Source organism: Carassius carassius, chromosome 45, assembly GCF_963082965.1.
Source record: "Carassius carassius chromosome 45, fCarCar2.1, whole genome shotgun sequence".
Classification (NCBI taxonomy): Eukaryota; Metazoa; Chordata; class Actinopteri; order Cypriniformes; family Cyprinidae; genus Carassius; species Carassius carassius.
The window spans coordinates 7526633-7544469 of NC_081799.1; the positions used below are offsets into that span (position 1 = coordinate 7526633).

The 17837-nt window shown below is 37.5% G+C and overlaps 1 protein-coding gene across 2 annotated transcripts; it reads left to right on the top strand.

The window, feature by feature from the left end:
- The first annotated feature begins 23 nt into the window (after nt 1-23).
- On the top strand, nt 24-17537 carry mrrf (mitochondrial ribosome recycling factor). 2 transcript variants are annotated; one of them, XM_059539967.1, is made up of 8 exons: nt 139-156; nt 2143-2231; nt 4550-4720; nt 5038-5190; nt 8837-8955; nt 12222-12313; nt 15196-15355; nt 16955-17537. In XM_059539967.1, the coding sequence occupies exons 3-8, from the start codon at nt 4552-4554 to the stop codon at nt 17030-17032; spliced, it is 771 nt and encodes a 256-aa protein (XP_059395950.1). In that variant the 5' UTR covers nt 139-156; nt 2143-2231; nt 4550-4551; the 3' UTR covers nt 17033-17537. The 2 variants fall into 2 exon arrangements, with proteins under 2 accessions (XP_059395949.1, XP_059395950.1); XM_059539966.1 differs by lacking the exon at nt 2143-2231 and having other exon boundaries at nt 24-156.
- The last annotated feature ends 300 nt before the right edge of the window (nt 17538-17837 follow it).

The window sequence follows — 17837 nt, forward strand, 5'->3', positions numbered from 1 at the left end:
AACATCAACAACGGCGCCGGAGAGTGACGTTAACAACCGGCTTTGATGACGCAGAACACTAAAATGCGATGACGTGTGCCCTTGAGCTGCCCGTGTTGTCAAAAAGGGACTGTTACAAGCCATGCCTGCTAAGACACATTTTTCTACATGAGGAAAGTGAGTATGTCTGAATAACACTTGTGTTGTTAACTACGTTAGCGGGATGAATGTATTTGTACTCGCTGTGTATGTTTATGTTTGTAGCAATGTGTGGGTTTCTGTATTTTTGATGCTTGGAGTAAAGTTACATTTGTTCTGTACTACAGTGTGCTAATGCAGACTTGACCTGACGTCAAATGAACAGCCTGTCTGTGCTGTCTGTTCTTGGGTAATGCTCGGAAACATTGTTATTAATACCACAGGGCATAAAGAAGTGAAAGGCAAAGGAGAGCACGTGTTGTCGTTTTAGTTTCACAACATAATATCCATATAGCACTGGTTAAGGTGGTGTTATAGGTTGCGACTAAGATGATGAATTATTTAACTTTTTCATCAACTCAAGCTTCTGTTCTTTAAATGTTCACTTTTAAGTGTTTTCCTCTGATAAATGATGGATCATACACTTAAAACCACTTCATTCTCATCACTGTATGCAGAATATAATACTATTTAATTAGCTAGGCCTGTAGATTTTAGATTAAAAAAAGAAACTGGAAAATAACCTGAAGGCTCTGACCATACATTATATAAATTAAAATAAAAGCATTTCAAATGATTAAGAAATAGAATATTTGTAAAATGGACACGGTTCAACCAGTTTTATAATATAAATAACTGGACATGATTATTATTATTATTTTTTGTTATTATATTTTCTACTTTAAGGCTGTTTAATTAAAGACAGCTCATATCATGTCTTTATTTATGTACCTCATTTTATTTATTTATTATTATTATTATTAATTTGATTTGTTTATTCATAATTTATAAACGTAATATTTCAATATGATTATTTAATAATGGCTCGAATAAACATTTTGTGTGATACATTTCTATTTTATTTTTTTGTTAAATTTAAATAGGTTTGACTTTTTGGGACATAAATACCATACTATATATGATAAGTATTCAGACCCCTTTATTTTTCACTCTTTGTTATATTGCAGCCATTTGCTAAAATCATTTACGTTTTTTCCTCATTAATGTACACACAGCACCTCATATTGACAGAAAAACACAGAATTGTTGACATTTTTGGACATTTATTAAAAAAGAAAACCTAAAATATCACATGGTCTTAAGTATTCAGACCCCTTGCTCAGTATTTAGTAGAAGCACCTTTTGATCCAATACAGCCATGAGTCTTTTTGGGAAAGATGCAACAAGTTTTTCACACCTGGATTTGGGGATCCTCTGCCATTCCTCCTTGCAGATCCTCTCCAGTTCTATCAGGTTGGGTGGTAAACATTGGTGGAGTGGACAGCCATTTTCAGGTCTCTCCAGAGATGATCCATTGAGTTTAAGTTCGGGGCCTGGCTGGGCCATTCAAGAACAGTCACAGAGTTGTTGTGAAGCCACTCCTTCATTATTTTAGCTGCGTGCTTAGGGTCATTGTCTTGTTGGAAGGTGAACCTTCGGCCCAGTCTGAGGTCCTGAGCACTCTGGAGAAGGTTTTCATCCAGGATATTTCGTGAAATTTTGTGAAAAATTTAAGGGGGTCTGAATACTTTCCGTACCCACTGTGTATATATATTTTTTGGCAACAACTGTATTTCCAGGCTTTTTAATTAAAGGCATAGCCCACCGAAAAGGGAATATCATGTCATTATTTAATCCCTCATTTCATTTTGCTGGTTAAACACATAAGAGAATTTTCACAGAATGTACACGCCGCTCTTCAATACAATTCTAATGAATGGTGAGTGACCAAGGATTGTTAACCCTCTCAAGGCAGGCGTTGCTGATTTGCAACAGTTAAAAACTAAAAACCTTATTACTCCAGATACATATTTTATGTATCTGGAGTACTAAAAACTTTACTAAAGGTTACTAAAGTTACTAAAACTTAATTTGAGCCTGAGAGGGTTAAAGGAGTAGTTCACCCAGTGTTAATGTTTTATCAGCTGTTTGGACTCTCATTCTGACGGCACCCATTCACTGCAGAGGATGAACTGGTGATAAAGTGACGAAATGCTACATTTCTCCAATTCTGATAAAGAAACAAACTCATTTACATCTTGGATGGCCTGAAGGTGAGTACATTTTCAGCAAACTTTCATTTTTGGGTGAACAATTCCCTCAACAGCCCTATAATTACAATTCACTTGCACTGTAAAAGAGCAGCAGGAGCATTCTGCTAAACACCACCTCTAAGTGTTCAACAGATGAAATGAAGGTGAATAAATGAGGGTAAATAAATAATGACATGCTCTTTCTTTTTGGGTGAGTTATGCCTTTAATTAAAAAGCTTTGAAAAACAGTTACTGCACAATGTCAATTTTCATGCACTGGATTAAATTTCCTGAAATCCATCCAGTGGTTTTTATTACTGAAACCCGACCGATATGCAACACTGTCTCAGTTTTCACAGTAAGAACTGTAAGAGTTCACACTGTAAACATTTCTTTCATGAGGTGAGCCAACCGCTCTCATTCCTACCAGCGAAATGTAACCCACAGACCACCTGCTTTTCTGCTTGAAGGCCTCTCTAAAAACTGCCATCATCTCTTTCTCCATCCACACCCCGTGTCGGACAACTCCCATCTCCTAAGGACGACAAGAAGAGTCACGCTTTTCATTTTTTGATCTGCGTCTAACCAGAACAGCTGCGGCTCCCATTGAAACTGCAACAAGCATCGTCAAGAGCCGATAAAAATCTCAGCTTGTGCGTGTTTGGGGAAAAGCTGCAGCGGCTGCTGTTAGACCCGTGCCACAAACTTATCTTTATCACAGCAACTGTAAAAACACACGGCCAAAAACTTGTTTCAGTCTCTATCCTTTGGAGAAGCAGAAGCCAGGCTGTATTTTGACTAGCGGGATACCTCACGCTAGACAAAACAAAGACCGAATGACAGAGGCGCAAGCAGCCCATGAGCGAGCTTGTTCCAGAGCACCTGCAGAACAGCGCTGTTGTTACAGTCCACGCTGATAAACAACCAGCGTTTGAAGATTTATGCTACTAAACGAAGTGGCAGTGACACACACATTGCAGGACTCTGAGTCTCTGCTAATGAGCTGATGAGTTGAATCAGATGTGTTCGATTAAGCAGACATCCCTAATGTGCAGTGTTGGGGGACCTCCAGGACCAGGATTGAGGAGCACTGCCCTAACCCTGAGTATTACACTCAGTACTGTTTTTGCTGTGGACAGGAATGATACGTCAAATCATGCGGCTGCAGGGGAGTTATGCTATTACTTTTCTAAACCATCAGACTTACAATTTTCACCAGGCGGATTATAAACAAGGTGGAAATATGTATAAACTTACATTTGAAGAAAGGTCCTGAGACATATCAAGGGACTAGAATATAATAGAAACTCAGGGGTGGACTTTTTTGACCTGAGCGAGGACGAAACCACCCGGAAAACAGCTAAATTGTCATAAAAACTTCTTGATGAATTATTATTATTTATTTTTTTTAAGTAATTTGGCGTATGGAATGGATTATGCTACATTTATTACATATAATTTTTTACATTTCTATATTAAATGAATGAAAAAAATTTAATTATAAAATGAATATTTTATTATAACAATGAACTAATGCAACTAAAAAACACAATTACAATTAAATTGAATAAAGAAAAATAATCAAAACGCAATTCATAAATACAATTACTTGAATAAAGCCTTTGTATGATACTTTTACTTTTTCCTAATTGTTTTTTTTTTTTTTGTTTTTTGTTTTTTTTAGTGGGATATACATATTAATAATATATAAAAAATATACTTTTTTTCATCTGATCAAAGTGATGTCATGCAACTAAATGATATATCACAAAGAAGACCCCCTCAGACCCTCACAACTGTCTGTCAAGGTCAATACGTCTTTTAAAATAGAAGTAATTAGACCTTTTATGACAATAAGATCAATAATTAAAAATTAGACAGTGAAATTACATGTTCACAGTGGAATTGCATCTGAGCCATTAAAGTTAAATGCCTTTACAAATTATATAATAGTTTTTATATAAAACCAACATAAAGTAAATTAATTTCTGTGAACTTTGCACATGCATTTTAAAGAATTCCTTTTCTTTATCTTGAACACTCTTTATTTGTTGTTTGTCATCCACTTGTATTTGTGCTGAAAGGACAATCATGCTATTTCAGAAAGTACAACTACGCTTTTGAGTTCAGTTTGACTCTATTGATGAAACTGATGGTTTTCTTGTCTGTCTCTGTAGAGGTCTTTTTTTTATAGATTTTACAGACGCCCCCTGGTGGCAACATTTTGTTGTTGCTAATGTGTTTTTCTTTTTCTCATTATCTATATTTAATGTAAAGTTGCTCTACGTGTTTATCATCCTTGCATAATTAATTTTCTCTCCATGGTATTGTGACCACAGACATGGCATTGAGTCATCTTAACCTCCTGCGACCAGTACTGTGCAGATTTCTGTCCTCCGTTTCGAGGACCCCACTGGTGACTAGTTCAAGAGTCCCCTCTCTGCCCCACGCGAGCTGTCCCACAGTCCTGCCCAATTATGTCCGGCATTATGCCACCAAGAAGAGTAAAGGTGAGTGGAGCACCACGGCTACTTATCCCTCACAGATCCACAACAAAGAACATCCAGCATAGGGGTAGAAGTGATATTGTGTTTGTTTTCCATAGCAGTGCTTGTTTAGGTTCACTCAAGTGGGCTTAGAGCCCATATGAAGGGAGGAGAGATTCCCTCTTTCCCCGTCTGAAATCCTGCTTTCATTTGTAATTGCTAAGACAATCAGCCAGCATGCTGGTCACAGTCTTTCATATTTATCTCCTGCTCTTCTTTTGAAGCCATCAGGGATGAAGACATTAATGTTTCTTTCTTCTTTGTTGCTTTTTATATGTTAGCAAAAGCAAAAGGGCAGACAGCTAAAGTGAACATCAATGCGGCATTGGTGGAGGATATCATCAGCCTGGAGGAGGTGAAGGAAGACATGGCTGCTGTCCTGACTACTCTGAAAGAAGATTTCAGCCGCAACCTCAGCATTCGTACATCCCCAGGTCAGGACCTTGGGAGACACTGACACACAGGCAATCCTGTGCTTTTTAACCTGTAACTGGTTACACTAGTTAGCCCCCACTGGTAAATGTTGTTACTACACCATCTGGCTGCTTTTTGACCACTGCAAGCCATTCACACAGGCACACAACAGAGGAATTACATACTTAATTTTAACGAATTATGCCAATTAAGTCAGCGATGTGTAGAATACAATTGTTTCTCTATAGATTTATTCAAGTTTAAAAGTTCAATATTTTCTATGCAGTTAATGTCCATCATTTTATACCTCATGTTTGATGTATGATCATGTAAATGACATTTATTGATCATTTATACACAGTTTTGTTTTAATTTAATTCCACTTTCTTAAATTTAAATTCATTTCAGATATGGATAATACAATTAAATGTATGCACAAAATCTTATCCTAAATCTAAGACATTGTTTGCCTTTTGATGACTTACTATATTTATTTATTTGATTTAATGAGAATTCATAATGTTTAAAGCAAGAAAATAATGCCGCAAAAACAACATATTTTATTATTTTAATTAAGTTTTAATCAAAGGTTTTAATATACCACATTTCCATTAAGCCTTTCTTGATTTTTGAGTAATAAAGTGAACAAGCAATTGAATCAGAGAATTAAGGAATCACAGAAATAAATGTGACTTCTGAAGCCATAAGAAGCTTTATTCACTGAAAGCCTTCTCTCATATAGGATCACATTCTCATATATATTTAACTATTGTGCATCACATTCAATTACAAGACACAAGATCCAGAGCTGTTTGGTGTCACTGATTTCAACCTTGCTGTGCCATGTCGTCTACATCAGTGCTCGCAAGCTCAATTCCTGGAGGGCCAGTGCCTAATTTAACCCACCTATCTATAATTTGCAAGCAATTCACCACACCTTTATTAGCTTTTTCAGGTGTGTTTGGGTCAAAACTAAACTTAACAGGTTGTTGGCCCTCCAGGACTGGACTTTAAGAGCCCTGATCTACATTATCAATGTCATGTTGAGGTTACAGAAGGCTAGAGTAGTATTGTGTTGCCTTGTCCTCCCATGAGGATCAATGCTCAACAATCCACTTTTGCACGTTCTGGCCGTGACCATTGTTCCAAAAAAGGTGGGGTCACCCTGTTTGCGATCCTACTTCCTAAAGTACATCCAGGTCAACCCCGTTCACTCTAGCTCAATCCCAAAAGACCCAACAGCTGGGCATTTGGGACTTGTGGTTGTGGAGTCCATGCTCTTTCCTTTGACCTCTTGACTTGCCAGTCCTTCCCTCCTTGCTCCCTGATCCAGCTTGGTTCCTTGGAGCAAATATGGAAGCTCAGTGAGATAGCAAAATCAAATGACGTTCTTTTAAGCAAATGACGGACTCATCTGGATTTAGTTAAGCAGCAAGTTTATTGTGAAGGACAGGAGAATCACCTTGGCTGGGGGAATGAGGTTGCGCAGTGCAGGATTAATGTGGTGACCCGGTGTCTGGGCACACAACATGAGGATTACGGCCTGTCGGTCTGTCATCTATAGGATAGAACGCTTACGTTTGGATCTCCATAAATATACCTTCTCTTGTTCCAGATAAATCTGCCGTCAGAGGACATTGCTTCACAGAGACATTTGTATTTTTCCAAACACCTCATCGGTTCAGTGTTTCCAACTAAAGGCTTAAACAGTCGTCATGTTTGTGTTTCATCTGCAAGAACGTAAATCAAAAATCAAGCCAGTGTTGCTTCTGAATATTGACAAAACTTTACGTTTTTGAAACGGAGAGGGCAACAGGTGGTATCATGACCATAAAGAGCACATTTGGCTAATAGCTTCCCTGTTAAACTTCATGGATCTTTAGTGGAGGAAACAGCTATATGTTTCATGGAAGCGTTAGCAGATGTGAAGGCTTCCAGGTAGCACACACACAAACTGAGGTGGGATCCTGGCCCAATTTGAGATTGAGGTTTGGGCACCATATGCACTGTTCAGCTCCTTAGAGATTGGACAGAAGCTGAAGTATGGTCTTCATAGATGTTACTGTTCAACTGAGTGGCAGAATGGTGCATATATAGAGATTTTGAAGTTCTCAAGTGTTTTCTTTGGTCAAAAAGGCACATACAGGTTCTGAAAGATCAAAGGTGCATCTCAGCTGTTCTCAAGTCTTTTAGAAGTGTGGGATAAAGTAAGGTTAGACTGGGGACAAAGGGCGGGAGACAGAAACATTGCTGTGTGAGGTAAGGCAGATGAGGGAAGGAGACATGCTGGCGAAATGCTCTGGTTTTCTGTCTGGAGAGAAAGGAATTGGTGCTTTCATCCCTCAAGGAAAGCGAGACATGTCGTCACAACAGACATCGAAAGGTGCCTCTTCTTTTGCAACCTTGTAAACTGGTTGGGAATGGATCCAGAATGCAGGCAAGTGTCTAGTTGACAGACAGTGAAGGTAGTTATTGCATTTGTTTTTCTTGAAGGGATAGTTCACCCAGCCTTACATCATTCCAAACCTGACATTCTTTCTTCTGTGGTATTTTGAAAAATGTCTCTGTTTTTTTGTACATACAATGGTACATACAGTGTTGTTTTGGGGCCTTAATGACTTTCATTGTATGAACAAAAACAGTCGAAACATTCTTGAGTTCAGAAACATTCTTTTTCGGTTCGTGAATTTCCTGAGAATGGATCCCATGACCTTGGTGTTGTTATTGCCTTTACTCTTTGAGTTTCAGCAACAATGCACAACATCTTGTCGGTTGCTTACTTTGCATTTTTGTCGCTATCTCATTGGATAGCTTTCATTGGTCCAGTATGCCATGGCTAATAACTGTATATCAAACATATCACATACACTGATTTATTGTGATTTTTTGATGCTTTTCACTTTCAGTAAAGAGAAACATTTTGGATTTCAGCCAAATTCTCACAAATTCTCACCATCAACTAGTTGCTTATTAGCATCCCTATTACTAGAATATTTGCTGTTTATTAGGACTAATAAAGCACATATTAATGTCTTATTATGCATGACTGTTTTTTAGATATCCTAATCCTACCTCATCCCTAAACTTAACATCTGCCTATTAACTCTTTCCCTGCCAGTATTTTTTGAAAAAAGTTGCCAGCCACCGCCAGCGATTTTAATGTTTTTTTGGACTCAAATTTGATGGACTCCGGTATATTTTGCTGTATGAATATTTGAATATGCAATACAACAAAATAAAGATAAGAGCCTCTACGTTTAAACAAAAAAATATTTTTTTCTAGCTTAAAGCATTCTTTTTTTTTTATCAACACTTCATAAAAATGTATAATTTGGAGCAAAAAGCTGAGAAAATCGCATTTTTGTCAAAAACTAAGTCAATTGCAGGGAAGTGTTGTCTTCTAAATGACGAGATAACTCATCAGTGGTGGGGAAAGAGTTACTAAGCAGAAAATTAGGAGTTTATTGAGGGAAAAAGTACTAGTTAATGGTGAGAATTGGTCCCAAACTAAAGTATGACCGAATTTTCCTACGTCTAATAATGAGGTGTTATGAAACTGTATGAGGTTTTTTTTTTTTTTCTATTTTAATTGGCAAATGGTTGAATCACTTTAAAATTGTGGAGAAACACACTGGTTAACAAAGGATTGTGTTCTTGTGTTCTCAGGTGCGCTGGACCACATTACAGTCACCACAAAGGATGGCAAATTTCCACTCAACCAGCTGGGCCAGATATCCATGAAGTCTCCTCAGCTACTTGTGGTCAACATGACTGGCTTCCCAGAGGTACAGAACCAAACTACAGAGGGCTTCCTTGCAGAACTTCTCACTCCATACTGCTGCATGAAATGTCAAGCACACACACCAAAAACACACTCTTTCTCCTACTGAAACCTGAGTGTGATGGACTCTTTCCAGCCTGGTTTCAGAGAAATTGATTGATTGTTGGGGGAAGCCCTTTGTTCTTGGAGAACGATTGAAACATAGGCCAAGACTCTGTGGTTAGCTGTCAGGCCAGGAAATGACCGCAAAGTGGCCTCTGGAACTTAGACCTGAGTTAATGTGTGATATCTCTCTCTCTTTTCTGTGTCTTATGAGTCTGTGTCTTTCTGCTTTTCCTCTCCTCCTCCTCCTCCCATCACCACACTCTCTCCATTGATATATATGAGTTCTCTCTGCCTGATGTTCAGATAACCCTAATGAGATTAATGCTCTCATTTCTTGGCCTATGTCCACTCAATACCAAAGTCTCGAGTTTCCTGGTGGCTCTAAAACCCACTAATCTACCATCGCCATCCATCCTGGGAGACTTCAAGCCAAAGATTGCATGTATGTAAGGGATAATGTATAGTCAGCCAGTCATTATTGCAAAATTAACCTTGATAGGATGTTCAAAACCAAAACCATTGTATTCTATTCTATTGCTGTTTATGCATAATCACCGTTTTATAACAAGCAACTATAAAGCTGTATAAGATTTGCATTCAGACTGAAGCATAAATCTATACTATGCACTGCCGGTTTCACAGCAAAACTATGAAATTTCATTCGCTTTCGCAATTCAGTCAGCAGCGCATATATTTACTTGCCAGCAATCTGCTGATTTTATATGAAAAAATTTATATGAAATTATAAATAAACAAATAATGTAAATTTAAGTTTTAGCATTGTGTTTTATGTGTACTATAAAATAACTGTATTTTTATTTAATAGTTATTTAATTATTTATGATGAGACTCTGATTGGTTTATTGCACGTTATGTCCAAAAAACGCCCAGAGAATGGGGACAACTCATTTAAACCATGCGCCTGGGCACGCCGACTGTTTTCCCGCCGTTAAACTAGCAAAAGTGGATTCGGACATGCCCTGAGTGCACCTGCCCTGTGTGCTTTAGACCATGTGCTTAGATCATTAAAATAGGGCCCAGGAAGTCATTATACAAAAACATCTGAATGTCGTAACTGTCCAATCAGAATCAAGCGTTACAGAGAGCCATGTAAAGAATACAGAAATATGACTAAATGTAACTTTCCCTTTTGTTAACAACAGCTGGGGTGGTGTTATTGATGTTACAATTAACCATTTGCAAATGGGGTTGCCTTTCTATTCATCAGCTCTATGTTAACATAATACTAAAAAAAGACCCTGCACAGTATTAAGGGGTCAGATTTTATGCTCAGATGACCCTAATACCATATGCGGCCATTTAGGGTGTCAGGAGAAACTGGCCATTACCTAACAGGCCTGCAAAAAACAACACAGAGTTGACTGGCCCGGGCCAAAAGCAAACAGCTTTATGATTGTTCTAATCCATTACACACTCTCTGAGAAGAGGCTGCTGTTTTCCAGTCATTCATTAAAGGGCCAGGGAAGGTGCAGCCTTGTTGAGAAACCCCAGTGGCTGTTGTGTGTTGTGGTGCAGAAAGCAGTCATTAGCTTTTACTCTCCGTGTGCCTGTGTGGTATCCAGAATCATTAAGAAAATTAGGATTTTTTTGCTCACGGTTTCTCAAGTTGACTTTGAACCCCATTCTCTTTTTTTAATCACTAGTACAGTGGGATACAGATTTTTTTTTTTTACTTACTAAACAGAAAAATACGGGTTTTACCGTAAAATTATGAACCACCAGGAAGTAATGATGGCTGACGACGATCAGAGAGAAAGCACATGCACACAATGCCTGTAAGTGAGTCAGACCTCACAAGAAATGCATATTAACATCAGAGGAATTTGTGTACAGCACTTGCGTGTATACTTTTTTTTGCCTGTTTCATTTTGTTTGGTGAAGAAAAAAGTTAACTGAGTCAATTTTATTGTTCCATTATTAATTTGTACAACAAAATTCTGTGGTGAATATGTATCTTTATTTGAACACTCACATATGAATAACCAGTTAGTAAATAGACTGATGTAAATTGCATGAAACTAAAACATTGTTTTCATTACTGCAATATAACATTTCAAAGTTAACTTCAAACAGAAGTAAAAAAGAACTCACGGTTACAGAGTCTGATTCAGATGTACTTAAACACGTATCAGAGTTGTTTCTTCTATTCGTGTGGGGAAATAAAATAACAGGGTATGTTTTGACTCATTAGTGTTGCCAGATCTTCCTAGAAAAAAAAACAACAAATAAGAAGATTAACCACATGGCAAAAAAAACTGTGACATGCTTGCTTACATTATTAACTCCATAAACTGGATCAAGTTATGACCTGAGCCCAAACAACAGGCCCAATGCGCTTATAATAAGTGGAGCGTACTCTGCAAAGTAGCCTTTGGATAACAAACATGTGAGACACCTGGCATGGTACCAGTTCTGTTCCATACAAACACAAAACGATAACTTAGGGGATTCAGTACCATATTTAAATCCAGCTGTCACTCCTGAAACTTGTGTATACAGTGTGTATGCAAAACAAAATATTTTACACAAAATTAAATATGCAATGTGGTAATGGGAGAACTTTATAGCACACTAATGTGCTAAACGTTTGTTGTTGCATACTACTTCACATGCTGTTTTATGTAATATTAGGCATATACAGTAAATACTGTGCAGTATGCACTAGTATTCCAGTCTAAACAAACTAAATCCACTATGATGTATACACTAGACTGCATGCACATAAGTTCAGAGTGTAATCTCAAGCTAGTCTGGCTACAGGAGATGAGGTGAACAGGCAAAAACCCCCGACACAGGGTCACGGTGGGTCATGGCCCTGCACTGCAACCTCTCAGCTCCGTCCCACTGGATCAGGCGCTGACAGTGCCCTACAGCGCTTGCTACACCACACACTCCACCCCTCTACCTCACTCTCTGGAGCTCCATCATGGGGAGATGCTGCCCAGCTCCTTCTGGATCAAAGGGCCCAGGGCTGGGATACTCCACTGATCTGGAAGGGGGTGGTCTTGTGAGATATGAGGGCTGGAGAGATGCAAAGGGTGTGTGAAGTTTTGCAGCAGGTACCACAAGCCCAGCTGGCTGTCATTAGCTCTGATGTGTGTGTGTGTGTGTGTGTGTGTGTGTGTGTGTGCGATGTGTCCTCAGGCCACGACAGCCGTCACCCGTGCCTTACAAGACAGCAGCATGGGACTCAACCCGGAGGTGGAGGGCACTATCATCAGGGTGCCTGTTCCCAAGTGAGTGTTTTACCGCCCAGGGCCTGAATCCCCATGACCACTCTCACCTTTCCTATTAACAACACTTTCTACAAGCTTTGTTTGCTTTCACTCCAGTTCCTGTCGTTCTGTCTCATTTTTATCCTGTTGTCTGTACAATGCTAATGTCTCTTTAATGTGCTTTTAGCTTATGTCATGCATAACCATTGCTTTAGGACATTTTGGTTTTAGAGGGATTTTTTGGCACTTTTCTTAAGTTAAGACTGAAGTTAAGAAAATTAAGACTTTCTAAATATTAAGACTGGAGACCAACTAGACCAGCTGAAAACATGCTTGACTGGGCTGGGAGACCAGCTTAGGCTGGTTTTAACTTTTTCAGCAGGTTGATGGAGAGCCTCTTTTCTCTAGGGATAATAAACAGTCACCCTAGGAACAATGCAGAACAGGGCTGTCACAAATGATTATTTTGGTTATCGTAGGGTGACCATATGGGCCATTTTTATGGGACCCGTCCTTGCCAGGATCCCTTTATTGCCTAAAATATCCAAGTTTTTGATGTTTTTTCACTTTGCAGATCGATTGTTGTATGACATTCACTAGAGCTATAGAGAGCACAGAAGATGGCTCCTTATGCTTTCGAATCACTGTTGCGGTACTTTGGTGTCATACAATGATCGGCGCGCAGCGACTTCAGGTCGAACGAACGTACAAATCACCTTCTCACGCGCCATGATTGGTCGATGTACAATACACACGATATTGGTCAGACTACTTTTTTATGTTTTAGGCAATATAAAAATCCTGGCCAGTCAGTGTCCCAGATAAATGGCGCATATGGCCTGTTAAGTTATGGCCAGATGAAAAGTTAGCATATTGAGAAAGATTATGTATTCTCCTGTGTTGGCATAGGTTTATAAATGATTTACATTATAGATCTGATAGAATGGTGCACATTGATCCCAGATGAACATTATAACAATCCCAAACTCACAACAGTATGCAGAGATGGAGTTTGAGACACTCCCCACATGTAAATGATCACTGTTTGTGTGGAGCAGCATTTACTATGGACAAATCATCTCTTCATTCGATCATCTAAAAAATAAACGAGGACTGCATCCCAAATGACGCACTATACGATATGTATTGCCCCTACCCCTCCATGAAGCAATTAAATCTGCAACAGTCGAGTGCATGAAGTGTTCAATATTCCACACTTAGTTTTTCAGTTAAGTGATTTCTTTTCTTTTTGAAATTTTCAATGTGAACATACAACTCGCATTATTTATACTACAAAACAGCATAGAATAGCTTATGGCGTAGTATTCTCAAAAAAGTTATTCGGGGATGGGGTAGTCCCCAATCCCCAGTTCAAGGATTATATTTGGAACCATGTCACCTTTTTCAGGTATGTATGTTAATAGAGTACTTGAATTGAATCAAATAATCGTGACAGCCCTAATCCAGATCATCTTAGGCTACGTTTACACTAGTGAGTTTTCGTTTTATAACGCATAACTTACTATGGTTACACTACTCCTGCGTTTCCGACCCTCTCGAAAACTGAGACTTTTGAAAATGCTGCAGCCCTCATTTTAGTTTGAAAACTGTGGGGTGGCATTTTAGTGTAAACGGACCAAAATGGAGACTTTTGAAAATGATGAGGTGTGGCTGCCCACATTAGCTCTTCGTATCCTTGACGAACATGTAAACAATAACATCATGCTCATAGCTGTACCCATAGATATGTAAAGGTAGTTTCCCTATTCGACCACCCCAAGCACGCAGATGTGTCCGCCATCTGAATAATAGGGAATCTACCTTTACATATCTATGGTTGTACCTGCATGAATGGTCATGTGACATGCGTTTTTGGTTGTGTAGTGTAGACCGTTTCCAAAATGCAGTGAAAAAGTCAGTGTAGACCAGGATCGTTTTCATTTTAAAATACAGTTTTAAAACTAAAACGCACTAGTGTTAAAAGGGCCTTAGTATCAACTGTGCCAGCTACATACTGTAGCTGCATCTCATCAACCGCATAACCACTCCAAAGCAACCATTCAGAACACCCTAGTAACTGTATAGTGACTCCCTAGGAACCACCTAGAACACTTTATCATCAACACCATAGGAACACCTTGGAAAACACACTCAAAACACATAGCATAACATACCAACTGCATGCTTTTCATGTTTCTTTTTATCGCAATCCAGTCATATCCTGTTCTTTTTCATCTGATATATAAAACTCGCCTGTTCTGTTAGTGTTTAAGATGGCGTTGTGTTGTAATTTTTCATGTTCCCTTCTGTTCGCTGTATATTCTCTTTTATATGTGACACAAAGAAGCAAACGCAGAGGTCTTGAACTGCTCTTCCCTGCCAAGCCAAAGAGTCTCGCCGCACGGCCTTCATTCTACAAACCACAAAACTGTTTGATTACGAGAGCGCGCTGCAGCTCTAGCTCCAGCAGCAGGTGCTCGTCTGGCAGCATGTTCGTAGGGGCCGAACGTCTCGCCTGTAATCAGCACAGCCTCCTCGCATGCATTTGCATTTCTAAAGAGAGCGGGAGGCTTGATTGGCTCCGAATCAGTAATTATGAACATTGTTTGCAGTAAACAGACACTACTCTTGGACTGTTTGCAAATGGCTGGCAGCAAAATGCCAATTATAAGATGGGGAAACTTCTACACCTACAGCAGAATTTGGGCGAGAACAACAGTTTGTTTATTGTTAGACTTTTTGTTTTATTTTCAAAGACTGTGCTTCTAGCTGTTTGAATGACGTGACTCATTCTCTAAATGTCATTTGGTCTAAAAATATAAATTAGCACAACTGATCTGGAGACATATCAGAGATTATTATGATCTAAAATGAGTTGGTGTAACCGTGTATTTGACTTCCAGGGTGACGCGTGAACACAGAGAGAATCTGGTGAAACTGGCGAAGCAGTTCAGTAACAAGGCCAAGGATTCGCTGAGAAAAGTACGGACCAATGCGGTGACGCGAGTGAAGAAGTCCAAAGAGGGCGTCTCTGAAGATACCATTCACTTGGTAGAAAAACAGGTGACACAAATGAGGATGAACCAAGAAATAAAATAAATAATAAATATTAATTATAAATGTTATTATTAATATCAGTAGTAATAATAGTAGTATTAGTACTAATTAAAAAAATATATATTATTAATAAATTAATATTAACTTGAAGGTATTGAAAGTAGTAGTAATTGTAGTACTAGTAACAATAATAATAATAATTATTAATAGTTGTTTATTAATAATAAATTCATGTACATTATTAGTAGTAGTAGTGGTAGTAGTATTAATAATAATATATAATTAAATGTTTTAATTGTTGTTTTATTATTAATAAATGCATAAATATTCATTTAAATTTATTAAAATAACAATAATAATAATACAGTATTAATACTTATTTTATTAATAATGAATTCATGTTTATTATTATCATAAGTAGCAGCAGCAGTTGTATTTTTAATTATTGTTTTAGTAATAATATTATTTTCAGAGTAGTAGTAGTTGCAGTAGTAATTAATAATAATTATTATTTATTTCATGTTTTTTATATATATTATATGAATGTATAGTAATAGTAGAGCTGGGCAAAAAAAATTATTTTTCCATAAATCTTTTTTTTTTTTTTTTTAAATGACAATGATTCGATATTTATTCTCGAAAGCCGCAAATCTATCTTTTCTGGTATTTATTTCAGCACACATTTATTTATGGGGTATTTATTTCACACACCCCAAAATGAAAATGTTGTCATTAATCACTTACCCCCATGTCGTTCCAAACCTGTAAAAGCTTTGTTCGTCTTCAGAACACAATTGAAGATATTTTGGATGAAAACCAGGAGGCTTGAGACTGTCCCATAGACTGCCAAGTCAAGGTCCATCATCAGAATACTCCATCTGCCATCAGTGTTTCATGAAGCGATGAGAATACTTTTGTACAAGAAGAAAACAAAAATAACGACTTTATTCAACAATTCCTCTCCTCTGTTTCTCTCCACATCACCGTAGTGCAATTTTTGGAGATTATGTGCTGTTGAATAAAGTTTATTTTTTTCCGAATCGAATCGATTTGAATCGGGACATCTGAATCAATACCCAGCCCTTAGTAATAGTAAATAATTATAAATATTTTAATTGCTGTTTTATTCCTTTTAATTAGAATGTTTTCGCAATAGTAGTATTCAAAATATTAATATAATAATATTATTTATAATTATAAATATTAATACTAGTCTTATTATTATTAAATAAATATAGATTATTACTGGTACTTTTAGTAGTTGCAGTAAATATTAATAAAAATAAATGTTAATAAAAAATAATTTATATGTTATTAATAATTATTGTTCTATTAATAAATAGCAAATAATTAGCAGCTAGTAGTAGTAGTAGTACTGATTGTTTTATTACAAAATCTTTTTATTTAGCATTAGTACTAGTAGTAGTAATAATAAAAAGTAATATATATTAATAATCTATAATTTAAATAAACCAACATATAAATACCCACAAGGTATTTTTTCGCAGTCACACAAATATGTGATTGTGTAAATATTGTATGGTATTTATATATAAATAATAATCATTTACATTTGATCTGTCTTGTGTTGTCCAACATCACTAGATTCAACAAATGGCAGACGGTTACGTGGCAGACATTGACAAACAGCTGGCCACTAAAACCAAGGAGTTACTCGGATGAGTTTCATAACGCCGCCGGTCTGTTTGTCTCTCTATCATCAGGTCAAAAACAGTCAGCTGTTCTTGTGACTGGAACAAAAATCCCCCAAACAGAAAACAGTTAATGATCATGGCGATGGAAGGTGGTGTTTTGGATGGTGTTTGGATGTTTTTCTCATGCATAAACAAATGTCGGCATGGCACGCCAGTGGCTTATGACGCTGCTTGTGTTCACATCTCCAAACAAACAAACGCAGGACAAATGAAGTTTTAATGTGATTTGGGGTACTCCTCCTAATCAAAGCGATGCCACAAACGTGGTGTTTATGTAAAAGGCACCGCACTGAATGTAAACGCTGTGGTCTTTACAGGAGGCTGACAGTCACACAGGATGGAGGATGAGAGCACTAAGCAACATGCTGCCAACATTTGTTTCGCATTCACAAAAACAGCCTAAAATAGTCATATTTTCATCTGTATTATCAGATCGAGCCATGTAAAATTAATAAAATGGTTTAGTTATTGTCCTTGTGCTTTAGTCTGTGTGTGTGTGTGTGTGTGCTGTGTCTTTTTGAATCATATTTCCCCATCCATTGTTCTTTGTTTATTACTGTTGAAACTTAATGCCCAAGATTATTCTACAATGGCAATGTGAAATATATCTTCTTCTGCCACAACATTTCTGAATTCTCAGTGCTGAATACTGATTCTTATTGGTTGATGAATGTTCCAAGGTTTTTTCGGCTACTCTCTTTAAAAGAAAAGTTTTTTTTTTTTACAGAAAGTGCTATAGAATATCCATTTTAGGTTTCCTGAATAATTTTCAG

What these genes read in the sequence shown, in the direction of transcription:
- mrrf (XM_059539966.1), top strand. Translation starts at nt 69, where the DNA reads ATGACGTGTGCCCTTGAGCTGCCCGTGTTGTCAAAAAGGGACTGTTAC. An exon ending in TGCCACCAAGAAGAGTAAAG is followed by an intron (nt 4,721 to 5,037) that starts GTGAGTGGAGCA and finishes TTTATATGTTAG; the next exon opens with CAAAAGCAAAAGGGCAGACA. An exon ending in CAGCATTCGTACATCCCCAG is followed by an intron (nt 5,191 to 8,836) that starts GTCAGGACCTTG and finishes TTGTGTTCTCAG; the next exon opens with GTGCGCTGGACCACATTACA.